The 25,675-nt window shown below is 50.7% G+C and overlaps 1 protein-coding gene across 1 annotated transcript in view; it reads right to left on the bottom strand.

Annotated features, from left to right (window-relative positions):
- The window catches only part of IGFBP2 (insulin like growth factor binding protein 2), a 64,610-nt gene extending 39,624 nt beyond the window's left edge, over positions 1-24,986 (bottom strand). The window contains exon 1 of the mRNA XM_072874991.1: positions 24,445-24,986. Coding sequence (XP_072731092.1) covers positions 24,445-24,847 — 403 coding nt within the window. The 5' untranslated portion in view covers positions 24,848-24,986. The remainder of the gene's footprint in view (positions 1-24,444) is intronic.
- Positions 24,987-25,675: the final 689 nt, after the last annotated feature.

The raw sequence follows: 25,675 nt of genomic DNA, 5'->3' as shown, positions 1-25,675 counted from the left end.
ATGCTCTTGCTCCCATCCCGCCTCACCTACACAGCAAACCTCACTTCCAGTTTACCACCTGCATTATCAAATGCTTCACCTTCCTGATGGAAGTCTCTCATTACAGCACAGACACGAGAAACACAGGTAAAAGTCTGCTTCAAACCTGCACTCTGCAAGTGCAAAAACATCTCTCCCACGTGCTCATCCAATTTACCTTGGACACACATGAGCACTTCTGATCCTGTTAGCTAGAGAGAGGTGGTGAAAGCACACACGCACGTGCATGCTCACCAGCCAGCTCATTGAATCTAATTAGACAGTCTTCCACAGGGAATTTTGAAATGCATATCCAGCAATTGCTGTGCACTGCTCTTTCCTCAACCCTCTGGATGTGTGAGCATGATTACTCACCACATGAAAAATAAAACTAATATGAAACTTAAGGGAGCTGCCATACTTGCACATTAACAGGAGTGCACTGTAATTTAATCAGTCTTCCTGCTTAGAGACAAATATTGTGGCAGCAATACAGGGAAAGAAGAACATCCAAGCCTCAGATTTGGATCCAAACCTCTCCAAGAAACTGACAGTTCAGAATACCAGAAGTTTTCCCCAGTAACTTTATCAAAAGTTTACCCTATTGACATTCTGGTGTGTAAGGTGTGAAGCCAACATACATGTGCGCCACACCATCAGCACCATGAAGACAACTACGCAAAAGTACAAGGGACTGAATTCTGAGGGACTCAATGAAAAAGAAAAAGCCCTCTCCATGAGCTTCCAGTATAGGAAAATTGTGGCTTCAGACCCAACATATCATGTATAGGATATGAGGGCTAAGCACTGAAGTAGAGGGTCTAATGCATTCCCCAAAGTGTTCTCCATCCCCACCTCTGCCAATGTCACCAGCCAGGGGCACTTAACGCCAGCTCCAGGGACATTCCCTGTGCTCAGGACAGATGTCCTTTACAAATGCTACTTCACTGCATCAATTCATCACACAACAAAATCCCTCAACTAGCGTGTTTACACAGGGGAAGCTTAATCTGAATTCACTTTCACGGTAAAGTAGCTAAACTATGTTAAACATGCCAACTCAATACACAACATCCCTCCTTTGAGTTTGCCTTCTTATTTGCAGGGAGAATTCTCCTTACTTTGAACAAGGAGCATTTCAATTCTCAATAAGTGTATTGCATTAAACCTTCTATAGATAGAACTAATCCAGACTATATACACATCCTTAATTCCTGGGCATCCACGCTCAGTAGCCTCCCATTGTGCCTAATCCAGCAGATCCCAGATGGGTTTGGGATTCCTTGCTGATTTGAAAGCACCCGGGCAGGTTTGACCAGGAGGTGTCAACAGCATTATTCATCTGCAGCAGCCTGTGGAGGGTACTCAGGAGTCAAAATAAGCATCACTTCTGGAACCCATCATTTCTTCAAGCTATGTACTTTGTTAGGGTGACTGGTCACCTAGAACTACTCTACCGAAGGCAAAGAAAATGTGTCCATTGAAACCATTTATACACAGGTAAAATATTAAAAAAAATATCTCTGGTCTCTCCATGGCCAAGTCTGAACAACCAAACCCAAGCAACACATCACTCAGGACACAGAGCTGTTGTATAGCTCTGATCCCAGCAGCAGTAGGAACTAGTTTCATCTCCAGACTTACCTCCTTTCAGAGGAGCTTTACAAATGCTTTTAACACACAGGTGTCACAAACAACATTAAACCGACATGAACCACGGAAAGTTGAAGAGCATTTAGCATTCCAAACCCCAGCATACAGCATGGAGGCCTTCACTTGGCCAGGATCTATTTCACTCCTGCTGAGGGCAACGCTGAGCTTCTCAGAACAGTTTTGCATCAGTACAAGGTCCTGGACCAGAGGCTACAGATGTCAACTGCTGTTCCTCTTTGAAAGAAGTTGAAAAACTCTCCCTTGCTGTATCATGAGTGCTCTACCTCCAGCTCTCTGCTCCCTGGTGACTTTGCATGAAGACCACCCACAGACTCAGCACTCCCAGACTGCATGACAGCATCTGGCTGCCCAGCGGTCAACATTACAATAGCATGTAGGGCCAAGATGGGCTCCAGTCCTCCTCTCCAAAGCCTTGCACAGGACCAGCCCCGTGAGCAGAGGACAGTCACACCCTGGCCAGGCTCAAGGAACAGCTATGTTTGATGGGAACCACAGAGCCATCAGCCTTGGGAGCCCATGGGGCCAGCACCCTAGGGCACCAGCCAGCACAGCCCTGCTGCCACAGTGCAATGGGATTGTCCCAAATCCAGCCACATCAATGCACAGAGACATCTCAGGGCACATGTGGGAATAGGTGGCTGTGTGTCTGTCTGGGCATGTGACACTGGCAATTTCACAACAGACACTCTGAAAACAGGAACACAGATATGACAGACAAAAGCCACATATCACAACCGTCTAACAAAGAAACTTCCCTAATCCTTCTCAGATATACTTTGGGTCAAATCCAGCTGCAGGCAAAAGTGACAGAAAGGCTCCCATTGACCTTCTGGGAGTTGGATATGATCTTCACGTAGATGCACTCACATAGGGCACAGCTAGTTAAGCATAAGGCTGGTACAGTCTGAATTTGCAAGCTTAGCTAGTGAAGCCAAAGGGTTTGCAATTTCCATAAATCAAGCTGCTCCCAGTTTTTTCAGCCTTGTTCTTTCAGGTCTTAAAGACAAAAAAAGAAAAGAAAACAGATACACGCAAAAAGGTCCTACGTTAAAGTAAGAAAAATCATGGAATACAATGGACCGTCATTCATTCATATGGATGACATATCCATAGCATTTGCCTCTGTTTTTCTTGCTGGTTAAGTATCTAAGTTATATTCCTACTGTTGACAGTAATAAATGCAAGTCCTAAAATATGCAGGATGACAAGTACCCAGCTAGGGTCAGTGCACACAGCTGCACTGACCGAGCTGTTCAAATTTTATGATTATTCCAATGATACAATTTTGTCATAAACACTACAGTTTCAATTTAAAAGACATCAGAAATTAACTGTGAACTGCAGCATATAAAACTAGGGAATAGCTAGCTGTCAAAACAAGACAAAAAACCAAAAAACGTTTTCACCAATAAGACCTTTCAGGAGAAGATCAAGATTCCAGCAAAGTGATACAGCCAATAAGTGACAGAAGAAACTAAAAACAACAGCTTTCCATAATTTTTGTGATCCTACATTAGATGACTTTTTGTTGTGGCTCATGATCAGAGACAGCAGTAACATATTTCAAACTTTTCCCCATTTTGGTCTGAAAACTTTGAATTGTAACAAAGACTTCAAATAAAAAGACAACCTGTAAAAATTGAGACACAACGCAACCAAAGGCTTAGCTGTATTACAGAGCTGGCTTTGCTCTGCAAAAGTGTTGTTTCAGCAAGAAAACTAAAAGAAAAGATAATAAGACATTTATTCTGACTACTGGAAAATACAGATGTTAGTCCTAGATTATATCCTGTTAAAAACAAAAGCTATGGGAGGAAAAAACTTTTTAAAAGTATTGGAGTCACAACAGCTTTTTCACAGAGACAGAGAGAAGCAAGTTGAATATAAATAAGCGCCCAAAATAGGTCAGCAGTCTTTTCTTGGCCACTGAAGTTTGATACTTTTCACTTGAGGTTAGCCTGGATGGTGGTGGCACACACGCTGCAGGGACGGCGGCTGAGCCCATGGGCAGCTCCTAGCTTGGTGCGAGCCCCAGAGCCCCAGCCCCAGGGTGATGGGCTGGGGCTCACACACCAAGCATCACCAGGTGCTCAAGGCAATGGCCACACACTTTGCAGCGGTACCTGCATTTCCATCGATCGTACAGGTTTCCAATACAACCTCACTCCCATCCCAGGAGGGTTTTGAAATGCTGTGTGTTCACAGCCAGTTTTGAGCTTATCAAGCAAGAAGCACGATAAGAGACATGGGGGTTTCCACAGCCCCTGCCAAGACCCACTAGCTCCATGCATTCAGCCCCAAGCATCCTAGCCACAGCCTGGCAGGGAGCAGCTCTTTGTGCCAGGGCAGGATTGGGCCCTGCATGATCCAGCTACAGTGGGCAAAGCCGTTACCTCCCCACCAGTGGTTACAGCCCTTTAAACCAAAACAGAGAGCAGTTTTAGACCCAAAAATCAGGCAACAAGGTGCAGAGCATGCACCTCAGCTGCTCTGACACTGCTTCCACAGGGGAGGCTGGTGGGGATGCAGTAACATCAGGCTGCAGGAGAGCCACAGGTTCTCTCTTTTTTTTTTTTTTTAAGGAAAAAAGTGAACAAGTTATTTCCATAGCACTGAGAGGCAAGCCTTCCAGTCCAGCCTCAGAAGCATTCCTGCCTAGCTCGGCTTGTTTACCACCAATAAAAAGCCCATTAGTTGCACAACACGCCTGTTAAAAATAACTCCAAAAAATCATCACTGGCAAATTAGTAAGACATCAGGATGCACAGACACCTCAGCGTGGTGTTATGGAAACCACAGAGGAGTCAGACTTCCCTCAGGAGCTTTTCCCAAGGAAGACAAGCCTGGAGATTTCTCTCCCTTTGAGTGGACCCAGCTAATTTGAAGGGCTCGGGACCAAAACGCAGCAGTCATCCAGCCAACCAGCCCAGGGTTTCCAATCAAGTGACTTCCAGAAAAAGTAAACTCACCAAGCTCAATGCCACCGTTTTGTGCCAGCGCTAATGAAAGCACGAGGTCCACCTCACACAGGGGTGGCCAGCGGAGGAGGCTGCGATGCTCCAGAGCCTCCTCAAAAGTTCATATCCCTGCCCAGGGCCTGATACAGCAGCAGCAGCGAGTGCTGACTCAGCACATCCCCCTCCCTGGCTACCTAAGTACCCTGCTTTAAAAGCATCACTGGCATAAACCCAAAAGGAGGCATAGAAGAAATCATAAACTGCCCTCCTTTAAGGATGAGACACTCCTCACCAGACTCCTGTGGGCACTGCTGGCACAAGGAGAAAGCCCTACTTTTTCCCCATACATCTTAACAACTGCTGTAAAGAAATACCCAGCTCCCAGACCAGTCCCTGACCAAATGGAACACAAAACTTAGCCTTGCCACCTGCCACGCACACCATTACTCTCCAGCTACGGACCCCACAGCAGCAAGGCTCAGAGTGCCTTTTCTGATCACTGCCCCCAAATTTGTGCAATTCAGGGGTCACCCCAAAGCTGACCCAGGGGTTCACATAGGCAGTGGAAAGAGTGGAAGCACTGCCTGGCTTCCCACAACCCTCCTCAAGCACCCAGAGCTGAGAACACAAGGGGAGAGGTAGAATAAGTTCGGGAAGGTGCTGCCCTGTGAGTTGAGCAGAAGAGACAAGGGGGTTTACAACACTGTCCCTCTTAGCACCCCACTCTAGAGACTGAGCAATCCTGGGAGCTGCTCTAAACTCAAGAGCAATGTTGCTTTTCCTCTTGAGCCCGGCCAACTTAGACAGAAGCTGCCCCAGCTAAACAGCCCAAATCCCTAGCATCACCTCCAACCCCACCATTAACTAGTTAGAGAAAACCTAAGATAGCACTTTGCAAGGATGCAACCTAATTTTATTTGCTGCCTTTCCCCACAACAGTGGGGTGTCTGCAACTTTTCTGCAATTAGGGTGTTTCTGCCTTTCCTCCACGTGAGCAATCACAACCCCTTCCACAAACCCAGCCATCCCTCTCCCCAGCCCCTCAGGAGGAAGCTCCTTTGGGAACGTACCAAGCAGAGCTACATATTGATGACACTGCATTTGTGAAATAGGATGAGGATCCCCTTCTGCTCACAAGGTGATAAGAGGGCCTTCAAAAGCAGCTGCAAACAACTAAGGCAGTGATTTAGACCAACCTTTTCACAAGAGGAAGCTTTCCCTCCCCATGCCCACACAGGACAGCAAATACATTTTTCAGACATGCACCACATCCTCTAGATTTCTAAGAATGGAAGTGGGATCACACAAGCAGGTGAGCAAGCATTGTGCTAAATCCTGGCTGAAAATATAATCTCTAGACACAGGAAATAAAAGCATCCATCGGCACAGAGGGTTCACAGTATCTGCATTACTGCAGTTACTAACAATTCTCCTACAGAGCCCTGAACACTGAAAATTCCCAAGCAGGACCCAAATGCCATGCCAGAAACATACACCATCCTCATACCAGAGGACAACAGTTGGTAAAACACACCTAACAGACTTAGATACAGGGGAAGAAGAGCTCCTCTACAGCCACTCAGCCTGGGAAGGAGAAACAAACAGCCAGCCCCCCCACCTACTTCCACCTAACATTTAAATTCAGGTGGGATTTGATGGAGACAACAGAGAGATAAGAGCTACAACCAAATTAGTAGCCACTGTTTGGGCTGGGATGATGAGGATGCTCAGCTGCTTCAACCATGATCATCTCCAGCTGGAAATGGGTGAGAGCTGCTCCCCTCACAGAGTCTCTATTCCTGAAACCAGCATTATGGTTTTAAACCTACACTCAGGAACAGCTTTCCCACTGCCAACAAGCCCCTTCCACAATGACTGAAAAAGTAACACCAGTGAGGTTATACCAAGGAAGCGTTTGGCCTGTTAAGGTACCTACCAGATATGTTTTTTAACAAACAGCAAAGGAGCTTCTTCAAACTGAGTCACCAAACTGCAGTGTGCTTTGAACGCCTCGCAGGGATGGAGGTGGATGTGGCTACATCAGAACAAGCCCCAGCAGAACTTTGCTGGACCACTCTCCACATGGAGACCTCATCGGCCATGGCTCGTGATGGAGTGCCATCACCTCCAGCCCCACTGGAGTGATGTATTCCCACACCATTTTAACTAAATTGCTTATGTCAAGGTTTCTCAAGATGCTAACTCCATCCTGAGGATGCTTAAAATCAGACCCAAACCATGATGAGCCACTCTGCGCTCATCCCTGATGCATCTAACGCGTACAAAACAATTTTGGGGGAGAGGGCAGGAGGCACGACTCCACTCCAGCAGATTTCACGCCGGATAGAGTATCGCATCGTCTGCGCGGCTGTAACGTGATGCCGGCAAGGTACCGTCAGCCCTGCTGCTGCAAGGCAGCATGCCAGCACAAACACCATGTCGGGTGCTCCAGTTGGTTTGACAGCAACACAACCGTGTCCTCGGGCCAGATCCAGACCGTGGCCTGCCAGCTGAGCCGGACACGCACATCCCCAGTGCCAACGGCCATAGAAACCAGGCTTCAGTTTGCCCTCATTAAGCTGTTTTTGGGTGCGGGGCTGCCCTCTGAGCCGGCGCAGGGGAGGTGGGGGTGCAAGCCCCAGGAGTTTGCAATAAAGGAGATCTGTGTGGCTGGCGAGTGCGAGGTCTCCTGGGAACAGCCCTTTTACTAGGCTCCAGATGCTGTGGAGTGATTGCTTATATGAAGGCGGGGGAGGCCTCTTTACTGTTTCTCATTTCCTCCTTTTTTGCTCCCCCCGCCCCCCCCCCGATTTCCTGGTTTTGTTCAGAAGCACAAGAGAGTCATTCATCATTTTTCTTCCAGCACAAGGAGCGCTCTCACCTCCCCCTCACCCCTAAATCCCTCCCCACCAGAAAAGGGCACGCGTTCACCAGCCAAAAAGGCTCACAGCGGGGAAGGCAAAGCTCCCCGGCTCCCGCAAACAGCTCCAGCACAAAGGGCCACATTCTCAGCTGGGTTCAGTGGGTGCCACCCCCCAAAGGGTGAAGGCCAAAACTCAACGACAGCAGAAACGCAAAGTCAGAAAACAGAGATCAGCGGCAGAGAAAAGCAATTTGCACCGGTTTGAATTATGGGCGATGCAAAGCAGAGAGGAATTTGCATGCTGAGGAGACAGACAGCGCCTCAGGTAACCTGAAAAAAAGAGCTAAGAGATGAAGGTCCGCATCCGTCTTAGCCCACGTGATGGTCACTCAACTTGCCGAAACCTGGGAAAACTTTCCTTGCAGAGTTGCCCCCCCACCCTCTGGAAACTGGACGGGCACTGGTCTGAGTGCAGTCCAGGTGCTGGATTTGCACCGCTCTACATGACCACAAGCCACCAGCCCCAACTTTGGGATGGGCTTTTCCAGGAAAGCCCCGTTCAGTTTGCAGGAGGGAGGAAAAGGGGTGGCTACAGATGCAGACATTTAACCCATCTGGATGGTCAACGACACCCCCAGGAAAACCTCATTGTAGGGCTTTGCTCCAAAGTCCACTTGGGTTCACAGTCACACTGCTCTCTCCATAGCTCCTTGATGGCCTTCTCCCATCTTGGAGGGAGAGCACCAGGACTAAAACATCTCAGTACAGCTGCAATAGAGAAGAGAAGCTCTCTCCAAATGACCTTGAGAAAGAGAGTGAATAGGAAAACCTCAAAGTAGTTCAAATTCTTTCACACATTTTTATAAAGCAACTGTGTGTTTGCATGAAAACCAGGACTGTGCAAACACCTGGGGTCTGTTTGGGGCCTTTTGGTTTGGGGACCTTTCAGTTTGATGACCTGGAAAAAAGGAAATACAACTGGACATATAGAAAATGTTCCAGGTTTTGGTTTTGTTTGCATTTAATCACAGCAATAACAGCAATCAAGTCAAAAAGGTCTGCTTATGGTCAAGCCCAAGGCTTCCTTTTGGTCCTTTTAGAAGGAAAAGAAATAGAACATTGAGGTCAGTACTGGGGCCGGTTGTGTGGAGGGGAGCCTGCGTACCAGCAGCTCCACTGAGGAGGTAAGTTTATGGCACAATTTCAGCAAGAACTGGAAGAGCAATGAAAACACAAGCCACCAAGAGCCCGTCTATTTGGGATTAAACTCTTCCACACCCACTGAGCCAGAGATCCTGGGGCTCCTGCAGCTGCTGCTCAGGAGGCTCACCAAGCCAAGTGGGATCGCTGCACTCCTCCAGTCTCTCCCCAAAACACCACCAGCTGCTTACGTGAACTGAAATGCCATCGTTTTGAAAGACCCAAGTGTTACAGTGCGGAAGCCCAGAGAGCCTGTGTTCACATCTTGGGCAGAGGAAGAGTTTGGGGCCACTTTTCGCACATCCTGGGTAAACTGGTGGCATGCTCTTCGGGGACACTTTTGAGAGTCTGGCTGTTCATTCCCTTTGCTTTCTTTAAAAATGCTGGAATGGGAAACTATTCTTGCTGCTGGTCTCCCTCAACATCTTCCAAGCTTGTTTTGAGGTTGCTTTGTGCTCCCAAGGAGAAATGCCAGTATTTCAAAGTTACCTGTACAAAACCTTAGATTTTTCTTTTTCTTTCTTTCTTTTTTTTTTTTTATGGTTTGGCAGCCCAACCGAAATGATCAGCCCCAAGCAGGAACCAACATGTGGACTCCACCGTATTCCAAACCCAGAGTGTGTCACCTCCACAGCTCCCAGGCGTGCTCACGCAGAGCTCTGCACCTGAGCCTCCCACCCTGGCGGGACAGCCCCTGACAGCTCCTCTCTCGGGAGGAATGGCAGGTTTCAGCAGGTCTTCACCAAGCCAGACAGGTCAAAATGAGCCTCCCAGCACCCCGCTGAAAATATGCAAAGTAAATCTGAGAGCAGGCATGGGGAGAGAAGGTGCGGCTGGCAGAAATGCAGCAAGAGAAAACAAGAGGAAGAAAGAGAGCACAGCACTTTATAGCAGGAAAAAAATAAACTTGCTGATCAAAAAAATCCAATGGGAAAAATGTACAGGTCTCTAGGGAAAAAACCAGCAGCAAAGGAAGAAGGCAAGAGTGGCTGGAATGAACATGCTGGTCTGAATGCACATGGTCAGTATGGGTATAATGGTGCGTATTTTCTTCTCGGCACCAAGAGATCCCAGAGGGCCCCCAAAAGCCTTTTGCAAATCAGGACCAAGCTCTCAACTTCTCCTGGGTGCAGCAGCTGCCGGATCATTCCTTACCTGTCGGGTTCTCATCCCACAAAAGTCCAGACTTCTGCTATTGGAAAGAATATTAAAATAAACTAAAAAAAATCCCAGGGGATTTTGCATTGGAGCCTTTTCAGTGTTTTCTTCACCCCAGCATCTTCAAACTAGGTGACATGTGGCACCATCACAGTTTCTGTAGTGTTCATCACTGGAGCAACTAGCAGGCTGTTCAGTCTAAGAAACTTGCTCTCCTGAGATACAATCCCATCACTGGGTCTTCCAGGACCACAGGATAAGTATCCCCAAGAACAACACACCCAGCGGTACCTGCCTCAGCTTCGTGGACTTCCAGGTGGGGCTTTCCATGGTGCAGCAGAGGCCAAATGCAGGTGCCCCAGGCCAGTCTGTGCCTGGGGGCAGCAGACCCACAGTCGAGGAGGGATGAGATTAATTACACGAATAACAAAAAGCTGGATGCCAGCCCCCACCCCACGCAGCTCAGATGGCAGCACAGGGGATGCGGGAGGGAAGCAAGCGGCTCAAAACCCAGATGAGCTCCCAAATGAGGCCAGTCTTACCCTATTCCAGCAACGGACCTGCATCTTGGCCTTCACAAGGGCCAGGAAAAGTCCTGCACATTTTCTTTAGAAAGGAGCACAACAGTGAAAAGCCCCCAGTAGGAGAGTTTTCCTTTCAGCCTGACCTGGACCGTCCTGTGTATCCGCCGCAAGGGCACGGCCACCGGGAGCCAGCTTGCCCGCTCAGGGAGGAGAAAAGGGAAGTTAATTTTCGCAGCCAAAAGAAAATAGGGAGTTCTTTTCAGATGGCAGGAATGTAACCGTGACATTTAGTCACTTGCTATTTCTGCTTCCCGGGTATGTCTCTCTACAGGAAAGCCCCTGGACAGAAGTCTCTTCAGGCAGCATTGCAACATGTCTTTGCCCAAACTTTGGTGTCTAAACCCGCTCCAAGGTTCCCATGTTGGCTCCTTGGGGAGCTGCAGTGTTTTCAGGGAGGTTCAGTCTTGCCCGCTCTGTGCCTTGGCTGCCTTAAAACAGATGCATGTGTCTAGCTGGAAAAAGAGCAAACCCGTACCCCTGGCCTAAGGCCGCCCAGGGTCTGACTCACCAGCTGAAAACAGCAAAGCCCCGCTCTCCCCACAACGCGCAAGCCAGGTCAGGATGGCAGCACTGCACTGCACCAGCGCCTGCACTGCGTGAGGCGGGTTCGGAGCGGAGAACCAACGCCGTGTCTCCGGCTCTGAAGTGCAGCCGTTCACCAGCATCGTGATGGGGAATTTGCATTTGCTGCATGTTGACCTGTGACGGTGAGTGACACTACCTCATGGCATTGCTCCTGCAACGAAGCTAGCACCCCCACTGAACTCCCCAGCTCCATCACGGGGACAGTATCTGACCTGTGATGTCCTGCCAGCCTGGAGGGATGGGTTGTGGCTACGTGCCCTCCAGGCACTGTGCATACGTCCATGGTTGGCAAGAAGAGAGCAACCCAGCTCGGGGTTACTCCAGTACAGGGCAGACTGCACGCCTTGCACAACAAGCCCCAGGTACCGGCATCAGGCAGTCAGCCCAGCTCAGGTCACGTTGCTGACACCGCTCAGCCCGCGATTTCAGGGATTTCCAAAGCACAGCCCAGTCTGCCGGCTGCTGACAGAGGTACCTGCTTCGTTGTGTTACCACAATGATTGCAGTCTTGCCTTGCAGACGCTTTCTGCCACGCAGCCTGAAGTCCCACCCATTCACAGCTCTTTCATGGACAAAACTGTGGGAACTACCCCCATTAAAAATGTTTCCTAAATCTGTCCACAGGACTGCTTCAAGAGAAGAGCTGCAAAAGCTTACTGCAGACACCGTGGGGTTTCTCAGGATGTAATTTATATGGCAGTGGGCAGCCCACAGTGGGCTGTAAACACTCCCACAGGAGTATTCACACGCTCAGCACTGAGCTCGGTGTCAGTCTTGAACATGGGTAATGATGACGGGAGGCAAGCAAGATACATGATTTAACTGCCAGAAATGCAGCTTCATCACAGGATGCCATGGAGGGGATATGCATTCAATCGACTATCCCCACATAGGGTGGGAAAAATAAGAGAAGAAGTGGAGGGAAAACAAAAAAAAAGAAACACAGACTCAATTAAATATTTATAGGGGCCTGCTGCATTTCAATCGCAAGCAGTTTTTTAGGTCAGCTGAGACATTTCAGCTCTTCTAGGGCAGATCAGTTCCAGGGGACAGGACACTGCTGACAACCACAGCCCGGAAGCTGAACTCTCCTAGCATGTAACTCAGGGGAAAAACAGACCCGGGCAGCGTTGTGCTTCCACTGGGCACAGCCCAAGTGATGGGACCTCCCTTCTCACCATGGCTGTTGTTCCTCATGCATGAGATGGCAGGAGATGGGAGCAGGTAGCAAACCGGATTCATAAGAGCAACCCTAAATTGGTCTTGTCCATGGAGGTCTTCCTGTCCTGAAGCCTCAAGACACTGCAGTGATGTACATGGCCAAGGGTTTGCTTACCTCCCCCAGTGCTTGAAACCCCACTGCTAGAAGTCAGGAGGGCAGCTCACTCAACAAAGAAGGTACCTCTGTGAGCAGCCAGGAGACTGGGCTGTGTTTTGGAAAACCCTGAAATCGTGGGCTGAGCAGCGTCAGCAGTGTGATGGGTTCCAGAGCACTGTTTCCACCTTGCAAGGCTCACTCCATACTCTTTTCATAAATTCCCAATTTGTCCACTGCTGGCTAGCACCTACGGCAGGATTATGGGCTTGATGGACCTTTGGCCAGGTTGGTCTGCTGCCTGGTCATATCTGCACTGCCCGACTGCTTTCAGCATGGTCTGAATTTGCAAAGGTCGGTTTCAGCAAATGCAGGACCAGACTAATGGCCAGCGGTTAAGGTAACAAATCCTTGAAACCAGCCTGATAAAAAGAATAAACAGAAGAATGGAGGACAGCAATGACTGAAATCAATAACAAACATTACTAGAAAGACAGAAGCTTTCCAACTGTCTGAGATTAGAATAATCTATGTCTGCATTAACATTTTTTACCGTTTTTTACCAGGCACATTTTGTTAATGCTGAAAATTTTGTGTTTCAGCCCTTTGTCAGCTCAGCTGGCCTTACTCCCTGCAGGATGAGGGTCACAATTCTCAAGAGGGCTGAGCACCAGCCAAACCACACTTTGTGCAGTGGGACCTGCAGGAACTTTACCACCTTCCTGGTCAGCTTTGCCATGTTGAACTCACTTCATCCAAAACAAAGGAAAAAAAAAAAACCAAACAAGTCAAGCCCTGGTTCACAAAGGTAGAGCTGAGCAGAAAGGAGGGGTTAGGCTCAAAAGGAGAACTCCCTGTCCAAACACAAGTATCTGAAGCAATATTCGTAAAGCAAACACTGGAATGACCGGCAAGCAGCATGCATTTTGCACACCTGCCCCTTACCAGCAGGCAAATCTCAAGACAACGTCAGCACTTCTAAAAAGGGATTAAAATAAAAACACACTGAGTCCGTGGACAACCTTTGTTTAAAAAGCCACGTGAGAGGCAATAAGTTTCTACAGGCTGACTCCCCACAAACATAAGCAAGGGAAAGTTATCAGCTCTGGACTCCCAAAATATTTACTCAGTCTAATGCTATTCTGGCTGCTCTTGAGCAGACCGTTCCAAAGTCCTATGCTGTCATTTTTATGGCATACCCTTGACCAAAACTCAAATGCAGAGCATCCTTTCCCAGGGGTATTTCCAAGCACTTTACTACCATAGAAGCAAACAGTGTCCTTGCAAGGTAAGAACAGTGCTATGGAAGCCCATCCCATGGGGGAGAGGAGGCTGAAGGTGTGCAGCCTCCACTGTGCAACATCCAAGGGTCAGATCTGAATGCTGCATCAAACTGAAACTGTGGGAGTAATTAAGAAACCTATGGCTTCTTAAAATGAATGGCTTAAGCTGAGCAGGGGCCAAGAGGCTGAGAGAAGACACCCTTGTGGAGCAGGCTGGGGTGTTTTAGTGGCTGCAATGGATCTAAAACGTGGGTTTAGATCTCATCTGGCTAAAAGCCACAGCTTGGGAAGCACGTCTGGTGGAGGATGTCGGTATACTCTGCGTGTTTCCTCACAAGGCTTGGGATACCAGTTCTTATTTTTAGTACTATTTTCATTTCTTCCTGTAATGAGTTCAGTGTTTCAGGCAGCCCTGGAGGAGCAGGAAGGACATGTCCCGTAATAAAACTAATTAATTCATGTGGAATTTCTAGCCATTATTGTGAAAGTGGCCAGATTCCTCACTCCTGAAAAGCTGCCAAAATGGCCATTAATCTGGATGTGGTCATGAGCAGGATTCCTGTGGCCTCCTACAACACCCGGCTGGCCCCCAGGACAGAGACTGCAGAAACCAAAGTGGATGTTGTTATTTCCTCACACCGACTCCCACAGCCCGAGTTTTACTAAACAAGACAGTTGCCTCAGAGGGCTCTGTGCCAAATTCCTCCCAGTGCCCCCAGACCAAGCATGCCCCAGTCATGTGCACAGAGGTCTAGACCTCCAAAATCAGCCCAAATCAGGCAGTTCAGCATTATTCAAAGCTCTGCGGACCAAGCGTTTCCACCTGCCCAGCCTTGGTGATGCTCTCAGTGACAGGTGCCCTGAAGGGAGCAGGGTACCGAATTCCTTCTGCAGACATTAGAAGTTGTATTCCCACCACCCAGCTGGGCGTGCTAGGAGGCTGAGCTTTTTGGGTTGCATCTGCAGGCAGTGGGAAGCTGGGCTCCTCCACAGAGAAATTCCAGGCAAGAATCTCATTGACCGAAATCCCTCAATAATGAACAAGAATTAATGGAATCTGTCTCACTCTCTGCAAGCTGGGGGTGACAGGGTCTGCAGGGTCTGGCAGGGAAAAAAAGCATGGAATAAACTTATTTTAGTCACTAAAATCAACAACAACAAAATGACTCAGAATACCCACAGGGAGCTGACTTGTTGTGTAAGAAGGCACCATTTTGCCATAGTCTCGTTTTTCTCCCCCAGTTCTGGACTGCTCTTTAAATTCAGTGATGGGCTAGAGGGTTAGCACCTAAATAGCACCTCTAGTGCTGTTCCACCATCCAGTCCCAGGAATGGACATATTCCCTGAACACCACTAGAAATACAGACCCTCTGCCCCAAATGTCTTGAGTAATGGACTATCTGTAACAACCTGGATTTGTAACAATGTAAACAAAATCCTCCCAACACCACCTCTGCACAAGCTGTGGAGGCAGCAATGTTCACCACGGCCAAAGGAAGAGGTGCCCTACCATGGCCACCCATTGCCTTAGGCCTCCTCATCCCAGTTTCCATCATGGCAGATAATTCACCTGTCCATTCACACCACAGTCAGATCAAGATGGTGCAGCAGTGATTTCCCTGCCATTACATCAATCCAGTTCATACGATGTTCAGGAGAAAGGAAAGTGCCCTCTACACATCAGGGATCGTATCAAACTCATAGCCCTTAGTTAGTGGTGGGTACTATGCTAGAAAAAGAACAGCTGTTGGAGCCCAGTAGTGCAGATAGGGAGAAGGTTCCACCACAGAAACGTTGTCCTTGACCAGTTGGATTAAGAGATGCCTTGCCAGAGCCTGGGATGGAGCCTGGAGCAGTTCTTTCAACCTTCAGAAAGCAGTGGTAAGACTCGTTATAGTGTTATCACTCAGCATTTTCCTTGCACTGGTTCAGCTGCAAACCTAGAAGAGCAAAGCAGCTACCGTGTGGAGGGTGGATTGCAGCACCCCTGACAAGTGTCCCCAAGAAGCAAGACATAATTCACCAATGTAACTGGAATTTGTCTTTAGCAAAGGCACTGCAGGGTGAGCAAGGAGGACCAGGAGGAATAGAAAACAGCCACAGAAAGCCCCGGAGCTGTCGGGTTAGCCTCACTGCTAACTGAAACACCATGGTGGTCAACCACCCTGACCCTACAACCCCCACACCAAACTCTCCCAGTGGCCAGGACCCAGAGGACACAAACCAGGCACCTCAGGGAGCCCCACGCCAGGCACCCCAGATTATCCACAGCCTCAGTAGCTCCACATCCCTGCTGGGGCTACAGGGCAGAGCCCCAGCACCAGCCCTGGGCTCCAATGGTGCAGGAGGATGGAGCCCCACACCAGCCACCCCTCCCGCTCTTCCTCCTCATGCCATTCCTCTTTGCTAAACCTGAGTTCCTCTCCCCGTTTCTGCTTGCTTTTGAAGTGCCAGATGAAACAGCACCAGATGGAGGCGAGCCGCTCGCCCGCTGAAAGCAACGGGAGACGAGCGTTTCCACATGGGCTGTGTGGGAGGGCTGCCATCGCGCCGGTCGCAAACCCTGCATCTCCCCCCGGCTCAGCTCACAGCCGAATGGCGTGCCGAGCACCACAGACAAAACCTCCTGGATTCAAACTGAAAATGACCCCCAAGCAACTTTCCACATGCAAAAAAAGGTCAGATTCTGACCAGTTTCACTGCTTCTGCTCTTCTGCCTTCACCGGGGCCACTCAGGATCTGTCCCACCCGCCTCGAGAGCAAAATTTGGGACTTCCAAAATACAGAGCACTCCCTACCTTACAGGAGACAGGTCACACTGGAGGACACACACCTGATCTTTGGAGGTACAAAAAAGGTCTTGGAGGACACCCAAAACCACAAAAACACCTTCAACAACTCACTGCACCCACCAGTCCCCCCAGACTGAACAGCAAGCACTCCTGGGACGTGGACATCAGGTGCCCACCCTTCTTCAGTTTTAAAACAGCAAGAGGAAAACATGGGAAGGTTATGAGACAACTTCCGCACCAAGCCAAGAGAAGTCCATTAGCATGGACTGGGTCTTCTACAACTAGCCAGAAGAGCTGAGAACAGACTGCCCTGGCTGAAGGCTGAAAAGCAAGATCTTACAGGGAAATCTTGCTGTGGTCTCAAGCAGAAGTACTGGGCAAGGCTTAATGAATTTTCCCTACATTATAGGACTACGGGACTCCCCCACAGACAACACCATGCAAGTGACTGCAACAGCATGTCACTGTTGTAGGTATCCTGCATCACTTGGTTACAAGGATAAGCTCCAAGGAGGCACAAAAACTCCTCTCTAAAATTGCCTCCAGCAAGTAAGGTGTTGGAGAAGTTATTAATTTCAAGGGCAGAGCATTAGAAATCCTCTCATCCCACCTGAGTTGGTTTATCTGCAGAAAATTATAAGGAAAAGCAGGGATTTCAACACGGTCCAATTCCCACCAGCGCTTTGTGTCACTCTCAATTACAGTCCAGAATGAAATACCAAGAAATCGTTCCTCGCGGCTGGCAGAATTAATGGGATCTTTGACTACAGAGAGCACCAGGCAGTGAACTTGTTCCCTTACCAGCCAAGAGGCACAGTGCAGCTTTCTTCAGAATAAAAGCTGCAATGTCAAAGGATAGTTTAAGCTTATAAAAGTGACCTGATGTTTCCCAGTATTCCAGTCCATAAGAAAGGCATGTGATTACTGACCCTTTCCTTTCTAAAACAATTTATTTCTACCATAAGCTGATGCAGCAAGAGACTTTATCTTCCCACTGGTATCTAACTACATTACATGTGGGGCAAAACACTGAACAGAAGACAATCAATAATGCAGTTACAACAAGCTGTCAAATGCTGGGCTGCAGCAAAGCTCCAATAACTGTGCACCAACCCCTTTCTCTTAAGCCTTTGCCCAGGATAACCACCACATCACGCTCACTTGTAATTAGATGTCAACTTGCACGTTTAATGAGGTCACACTTGGCCAGTTCATGAATGAGAAACACCTCCCAGCTTGCTGGCAGTGACTGCTGAAGGTGGGCAGGGATGTTTCAGTCAGAGACTCGGTCTGCTGAAGGTAGTTTGTCTTTGTGGAAACAATAATGGAACGGGATTTGCAATCTGCTAAACTGGCAGAAAACTCATCCTGCCAGAAAAGTGAATAATTTTTTGGGTTAACGGCCTGTCGTGGCTCACCTGGGGTCCAGACAAGGACCAAGACCTGTCTGATGGAGCACAAGGATGTGCACAAGGACAGGGAGGGAGTAGGGCGTGACTGCCACGAGATCAGCTCAGCAGGGATGAAAGGCAGCCAAGAATAATCTGCACAACATGTTAGGACCCCCGGCAAGGATTTTTCCTTCTTTCGTGAGTCCACACCAGGAGCATGCACCATGGTTATCCTCCAAATCACAGAGCACACTCGGCACCCATGAAGCATCATGTTGTTGCATGGCACACAGCAAAGGGACATGTAATGCAATTCCCTCCCCCAGGCAGACATGGGGCCCTAACGCAGCTTTCTCCACAAGGCTAATACCATCTGGTAAAGCCTCACTCTTCCACTGAGGACAAACCTGCCTCTTCTGGCAATGCAGACAGTCAGCAAGGACAAGTTGGAAAGCCAAGCCCAATGTATTCAATATGTGCTGCTAAAGGACAACCTCAAAAGTGGTCACACACACAGTGATTCAGGCAGCACCTCCCCAGGGAAGAGCCAGGGGTGAAGATGGGTGGAAGCAATAGCGGAAACATGCGCAATGGCAATAGCTTTGCATCCCTCTGATACAGAATGGGTCTGCTAAGCAGCCACTGGATCGAAGTTACATGTTTCACCCTGATTCAAGGAAAGAAACCAGGAATTCTTACACCTGGAAACTCAGTACACCACCAAGCTCAGCCCTCCTCCTCTAACAGAAATGCTTTAATAGCATCTTTACAGTTTACCTTGGCCACCTTCTTACTCTGTCTGCCTAAAGCAAAAGACCCACCCTGAAGGAACTGGAGCCCCAGCAGGGAAGGCAGGTGTGACCATGCCCAGAAAGCTGGAATTGCCCAATCCAAGCAGAAGCGCAAAATCTACCAGGGAAACTGCTGTTCCTCCCAGGCCACTAGTGCTGAACAGGTGACCAGGAAAAACAGGTACAGGAGTGCTTGCTGGCCACTGGGATGAAACCCTGCCTTCACAAATCCAGTCGTGTTTGTGGGTAACAGCGACAGCCACCCATCGGGCAGATAAATTAGCCCCAGCTAATACTGCAGCCAGGTCTAGTACAGAGCCATACACAAACACACCTCTCACATTCCAGTTTTCACTGTTTTGCCTCCTGAATTGTTTATCTCGGCTCAATTCCTGGATGTGGATAAAACAAACGACATGGACTTTCTCACAGATGGGACTTCTTGCTGTTCCCTTGACAAATACCATGCTCAGCGAGTATAAGCCTAAAACCCAGAGGAAAGGAAACAACTGCAAAGGGCAAGAAGGAAACGGATCATTTGCCAAGGGACAGCATGAAAACACATTTCTGCTTTGGGCCAGAGCCTTGAAATCTTCCCAGGCTTCCCCTTCCCTCCAAACCACCATTTTCCCACCATCATCACCCCCCCTACAGCAAACTCAAGTGGGACTGGGGCAGGGGGTAGCATTATTTTCAAGAAGCTGCTGCATAAGGTGTTATTTATTGTCTTAATACTTAAAGATGACAGCCAGCCCAGGGCCTGACAAGGTTAGCTCTTCACCAGACACAGCTGCCATGAAGGTCCACCTACTGGCAAAGTCCCAGAGGTAGCAAGGACAGATGAGCTGTGTGGTTTCTTTCTATTCACATATCATCCTTAGAGCTGTTATTAACTGCATTTCACTTTTAAGAATTTCTTCCATGGCAAGGAGCTCTGCAGACATTCAGTTTAGCCTGGGCAGAGCTGCTGTAGTGGCTGTGGACATATTAACATGCTCCTGTGGATTTGATTCTTGCAGTTGGCTTCTATGACGTCCAGTAATGTCCAAGCTTGCATAAGCCAGGCTGAACACCTGGTTGCAGCACTTGCAACTAACCTCCCTCTTGTTCATGTTCTTCTGCCTGGAAAGGCATCTAGCACAGGGCAAGGGGGACACTCATAGCCTGGCTCTCCTCTATGCCTCACCCGCTTTTTAGCAATACGGTGCCTTCAGGACCTCCACTGCTGTGCCAGATCTGGCCAACTTCACTGACGGGGTCAGAAGTTGTGGGGGCGGAAGGACAGATACACACATGCATATGCAGATCATGATGGATGCTTCATTTCCTTATAAAAGCAGGAGAAAAGCAGAAGTCTTCCTGGCAATTCAGTGGATGTGAAAAATGCACTCATAGCATTACTGGCATGGTTTTCAAGTTTCTGTTAAAATTCCACTCACATTATGCTACCTCCAACCTCAGAGTCTTCTGTGTTTTGGAGCAATACATTAAACTGTCTTTTAGCAGCTGCCTGCCAAGGGGAAATGGAGGTTTTGACATTTGACCCATAAGGAAGGATGTGTGGCATTGGGGGCTACCCAAATAAGGATTTTAGCTGGATGCTAAAACGAGCTGTGTTTTTAACAGTTAACTATTTTATAACTATATGTTTTTGTATCATGGGAGTTCAAAGCGGAGTCCCTGACCAGGTGAATGAGGCAACCCCAGCCCTGCAAGTTCAGGTTTGCCTGGGGCCACATTCTTTGCACAGCTCTCTTTCCATTTGGAAAGGTTACTTTGCACTGGCATGGACTAAAAAAAACACATTTATTTTAATAAAAAAGTGAGATTCCAAAGCAGGACTCAATAGCCAGCAGTGGGTTCAGACGCAGATCCCACTGAATTAGTACAAATATCCCCAAAACAAAATAAAACAATACTACAAACCCAACTGAACTGCACTGGCAAAGGGGAAAAAAAAAATTCCCTTAACTGGTCAGCTTTGAACAGTGGCTTGAGAGCTTTTTTTCAGAGTGGAACAAGTTTTATTCCTAGGACCTTGTCTCCATTAGGAGAAATTGGATATTCTTCAGCTATTCTCATAACTCAGGCAGGACAGTTTAGGACATTTGCTGACATCGCTAAGATCTGCCCTGCTCCACCTCCTAGCACAAGTTCCCACCTTGGAGCAGCACTGGCACCCTGCTGCACCTTGAGCCAGTTCAGGTCATTGATCCGACAGAAAATCATTAACTTGTTTCCCGGGACTGGCTTTCTGTAGGGTTAGCTCCTGAGCCAGCCTACTCTGACACAAGGTGAGAGCTAAACCCAGCAGAAGGAAGGAAGAGGGACGGTGCCGCTGACAGCTGGACAAGACCACACAAGCCCCTGATTCCAGTTTGCCATGGCCAAAGCAGAAAGCAGCATCCCCACCCTCCAGCTGAGATTGGAGAGACTGAAAGATCCCAACGCGACCTGAAATGCCTCTCAAAGCACATTGTATCTGCAGGACCCATTTGGTCCTGGCCCACCCTAGACCTGCTTGGAGACAAGATGGCTATCGGGGACTGGGACATTATCTGCCAGGACACAGACTCCTAACACGACGTGAAGACAGTCCTCGCTCTGCTCCCTGTGTGCAAAACAGCGTGCCGATCTTGCTGAGGTGCTGAGAGAATAAACAAGCTTGAGACTGGCATGAACTCTCCGCGAGTTTCACGCACACGGTAACAACCCTCTGTCCCCAGTGCAGGCGGTTTCAGTCAGCAGTACGTAAAGTTTGTTACGCGATGACCTGAAATAAACTGTAAAACAGTGTGGTCCAGTGGCATCAGAACTATTTCAGAGGCCCTGATCCCTGGAGGTGCTGAGCCTCCGTCTCACTCCCACCATCGTCTCACTCCCACCATCGGTGGGAGTTCATGCACTCGTGTCCCCAGGGAGGGGGGTAGAAGTTCTCAGCCTGATTTCCACAGACTGCTGCTATTTTGTTCCGACATTCCCAACATCTTCAAAATACCCAAAGCCTCTTGTGCAATGAGCAACATCCCCTGCTTCCTAGCTACATGGTGGTTTATGTTACTTTCCGCCTACAACAATTTCAGGATTGGCTTTACAGACCTAAGTGGAAGACTAAACAATGCTGGAGCCACAGCAGGAGAATTTGCAGAGTCTTATTCCTTGTTTCATTTGGGCAATCCTTCTGCCTCTCATCAGGGACAAAAAAACTTGCCAACCTCTTAATTTAGGAATAGCACGAGCTCTGCATTCCAGCCCTGAATCAGCCAAAGGAGCCTTTTCAAGCTGGAAAGGGGAAAAAGGGCAAATACCTTTAAGCACATTTAAAAAAAAAAAAAAAAAGCCTCAACACCTGCCTTTTGCAGGCAAAAACCTGCTCTTGGGGCACTCTTGAAACTAGCTTGACATCAGCATTTGAAAGGGAATTCCAATCCCTGCTCTTTCGGGTGCCAGACTGCTTTCCCTGTCACTGCTTTAAACGAAAAGCAAACTCTCCCTCGTATATATACATTTTGCAGGCACGCTGCAGATGGAAGTGATGATGCGAGTCTGAACAGAAGAGAGTTAAGTGAAGCTGGCAGATTCAGGTTTTGGTTTTGTTGTGGGTTTGGTTGTGTTTTTTTTTTTTTTAATGGCTACAACAACCTGTTAAAAGTTTTGTAATATGAAGAGAGCAAACCCTTTTCTGGATGTCCAAGCTCCTCTGCCAAGACATGCTCGACTGTGAATATTCCAGCTGCATGTTTCACATCACGCTGCTTAAGGATGTGCCAGTATTTTTATTATTCACCCCCTATGGACATTACAGAGCACCACATACATTAAAGTGTTCTTAAACTGTGCTATTTATGTGTGTGTGTATTACACACAGAGATACGGTCAAATAAATCACATCCATTGTAAAGGAATAAAGATAATAAAATCAAGCAAAATGCCCAGTGAAGTAACATAACTCTGAAATAAAGTCTATAAAAGCAAAAAAAGCAGCATTAACTCAGAAAATCACCTCTCAACCCATCACTGCAATGCTCTCCGCCTCCCCCTCAACTTCTTGTAAAAGCATAAGCCTGGAAGTCAGCGCCAGATTCCTTAAATCTAAATGCCCTTGGCTTCTTCTGGAGAGTGTAAAATTCACTCCCTTGACACTCATATTCTGTAGTCAAGCAAGACTGCACATCAACGTGTTCTCCAGACTCCCGGCTCTCCACAGCCCTTCACAGCTGGGCAAAGGAGGGGGGACAGGAGTGGGGACCGCAGCAGTCGCAGCCTGGGTGCACGGAAGCAGCAGCTTGCAACGTGCAAAGTTTTCCCTGCTGCTGTTTTTTCTTCTCTCCCCGCTCACCTTCTCTCCCCCTCGAGCGGAGCAGCACGTGCAGGTACCCAGAGCAGCACGTGCAGGTACCCAGAGCAGCGTGCGCAGGTACTCAGAGCAGCGTGCGCAGGTACCCGTCTGTGCTCCCATCCTCCCGGGGAGCGAAGCCGGTTCAGAGTGCTTTTAAAAAAGCCTCAACAAGAGGGAAGGGAGGGAATTCAAAGTCGTGCTGCCGAACTAGTTATGCAAACAGGGTCAGAGCCCCAGTCATAGCCAGGTGAGCAAAACCAGCAAGGAGGTAGAAGTCAAGGAGGGGTGATTTCAAAGGAGAAAGTGCTGGTTTCTACTCCCAGACTTGATTTGGCAATTTTCAACATCCCACAGAAAGGGAAAGAGCTTGCGGCCGATCGCAAGGGAGAGGAGGCATTAATAAAACCAAGCTCTGCTGTATTGGCATCCCCAGGAGCGCTCCCTCCCACAGCAATTGCAGCAACAGGTCAGGAGCCTGCTGGCATCCCCATCCTCGGGGCTGTGCCCTTGGGGGATGCTCCTCTTCCTCCGGCACCCAGTGCCTGGACCAGGGCAGACAGAGGGGGCCAGGACCCCCACGGGAGCCGGCAGCGGCCACCCCAGCTCCAAGGTGGGCTCAGCTGGGAAGGTAGCCATAGGGAACGGGCTCCCCACATAGCAGGGCCCCCACAGTCCTCAGCCACCGCCTTCCCCCCAGGCAGCACATGGTCCTCCCACACTGCCTCTCCTCGTATCTTTGGGGCATCCGTCACCCTCCAGGGTGATTTTACTCCCCCACCAAACCCAAATCTGAACCTCCACTCCCCGAAGGACTCCCCCTCCCCTCAGCTGCATCTCCCCAAACTTCACCCCTATCTGCCCCCACGGGTTTTCTTCTCTAGAAAACCCCAACCTCCACCCTGCCCCCGGGGCAGTCCCTGCATTGCTCCCCGTTACACCCCACCCCTGGGGCTCCTGCCCCCTGCCAAGGAAAACTCTCTGACCCCGGGGTAGCTGCACCCCAAATACCCCATTTTCCCCACATACCAGGGATGCACTCACGCTCCTTTCCCCCTCCAGCGCCCCTCTCATTCCTGCCCGCTTTGTCCCTCCGCGGACTCTCTCCCCCTCCTCTCCCGCAGGGATCCCCCCTCCCTGCCCGCCCGAGGGCTCCCTCTGCCCCGGGAGGATCCCCTTTGCCCCCTGGACGTGCCGGTGCCCCGCTGCGCCGGCGCTCGGTCCCGGGCGCGCGGTGCCCAGTGCCCCATGCCCGCTGCGCAGCGCAGGATGCGCTGTCCCCAGCGCCCGGTGCCCGGAGCGCGGTGCACAGCGCCCGCTCCGCGGCACCGGGTCGCCGGCGCCCGGTCCCGGCCCGGTGCCCGCTCCCTAGCACGCAGCGCGCCGCGCAGGGCGCTGGGCGCCCCGTCCTCGCAGCGCGGCTCTCCGTGCGCCGTGCCTGACCCGCGGTCCCCGGTGCCGGCTGCGCGGGGTGCGCGGTGCCGGGCGCTGCTCACCTGCGGGGCGCTCGGCGCTGGCGCCGTACTCGGCCGTGTCGCGGCGGCGGGCGCAGGTGCCCTGCCCCTGCACCAGGGCTTGGAGGGGCAGCTCGGCGCCGGGGTCGGGGTAGCAGCGCAAGCCGGCGGCGCAGCGCGGCGTGTAGACGCCGCACGCCTCGGCCTCCAGGCGGGCGCACACCGGGCAGCAGCCGCAGCCCGGCTCCCGCACCAGCTCGGGGCAGGGCGGGCGGGCGGCCGGGGGGCAGGCGGCCAGGCGCTCCGCCGTGCAGGGCGGGCAGCGGAACAGCACCTCGGGCAGCGCCGGCCCCGCCAGCGCCAGCGCCGCCGCCGCCGCCGCCACCAGCAGCCGCGGCCAGGCGGCCCGCGCCGCGCCGCCGCGACCGACCCCGCCGAGCGCCATGGCGGGACTGACGGGCGGCGGGGCCGGCAGGTGGACACGCCGCTCGGCCCCCCGGCGGCGCGGCACGGCGCGGCGCGGCGCGGCGAGGAGAGGAGCGGAGCCGAGCGGCGCGGCGCGGCGCGGCACAGCGCGGAGCGGCGCGGAGCGGAGCGGGGCCGGGCGCGCCGCGGCGCCGCCGGGTCCTAGAGCCGCCCCCGCGCCGCCCCCCCGCGGGGGTCAGGGTTGCCCCGGAGGGGAGAGGGGGCTACCCGAAAGGGGAGAGGGGATCAGACCCAGAGGGGGTCGGGGGCAGCCGCACAGGAGGCTGGGGATGCTCCAAAGAGGAATGGGGGTCTGACCAACACGGGGCGAGGGCCTGCTGCAATGGGAGTCAGGGCCTGCCCCACGGGGGATGGGGATCTGCCTCACAAGGAGATTGGGGTCTGCCCCGCTGGGTAGAGGGGGCCAAACCCAGAGGGAATCGAGGCCTGCCCCACAGGGGGGATTGGGGCCTGCCCCCAGAGACACCTAGTACAGGGAGGGATGGAGATTCTACCCCACAGGAGGGTTGGGGTCCTGCCCCACAGGGACTCCCAGTGCTGGGGGGGGGAACTGGGTGATCTCCACTCCCCCAGAGAGAGCCAAGAGGGGGGCTGGGGGGCAGGTGGGGGCCCACTCTCACCCCGCTGCCCCAGAAGTGCCAGGCCAGGCACAAGCAGCCACGTTTCAGGCCAGGTCCCACCATGGGGATGGGGGGGCAAAACCTGGGCTCAGGGAGAGTCCCGCCATCCAGCCCCCCACCAAACGCTGGGCCTGGGGGCCACCCTACCTCCATGGGAGCAGGACCCT

This window comes from Ciconia boyciana, chromosome 10 (genome assembly GCF_034638445.1).
Source record: "Ciconia boyciana chromosome 10, ASM3463844v1, whole genome shotgun sequence".
Classification (NCBI taxonomy): domain Eukaryota; kingdom Metazoa; phylum Chordata; class Aves; order Ciconiiformes; family Ciconiidae; genus Ciconia; species Ciconia boyciana.
Note: the sequence above shows the minus strand (reverse complement) of the source record. Positions and strands in the feature narration are given on the sequence as shown.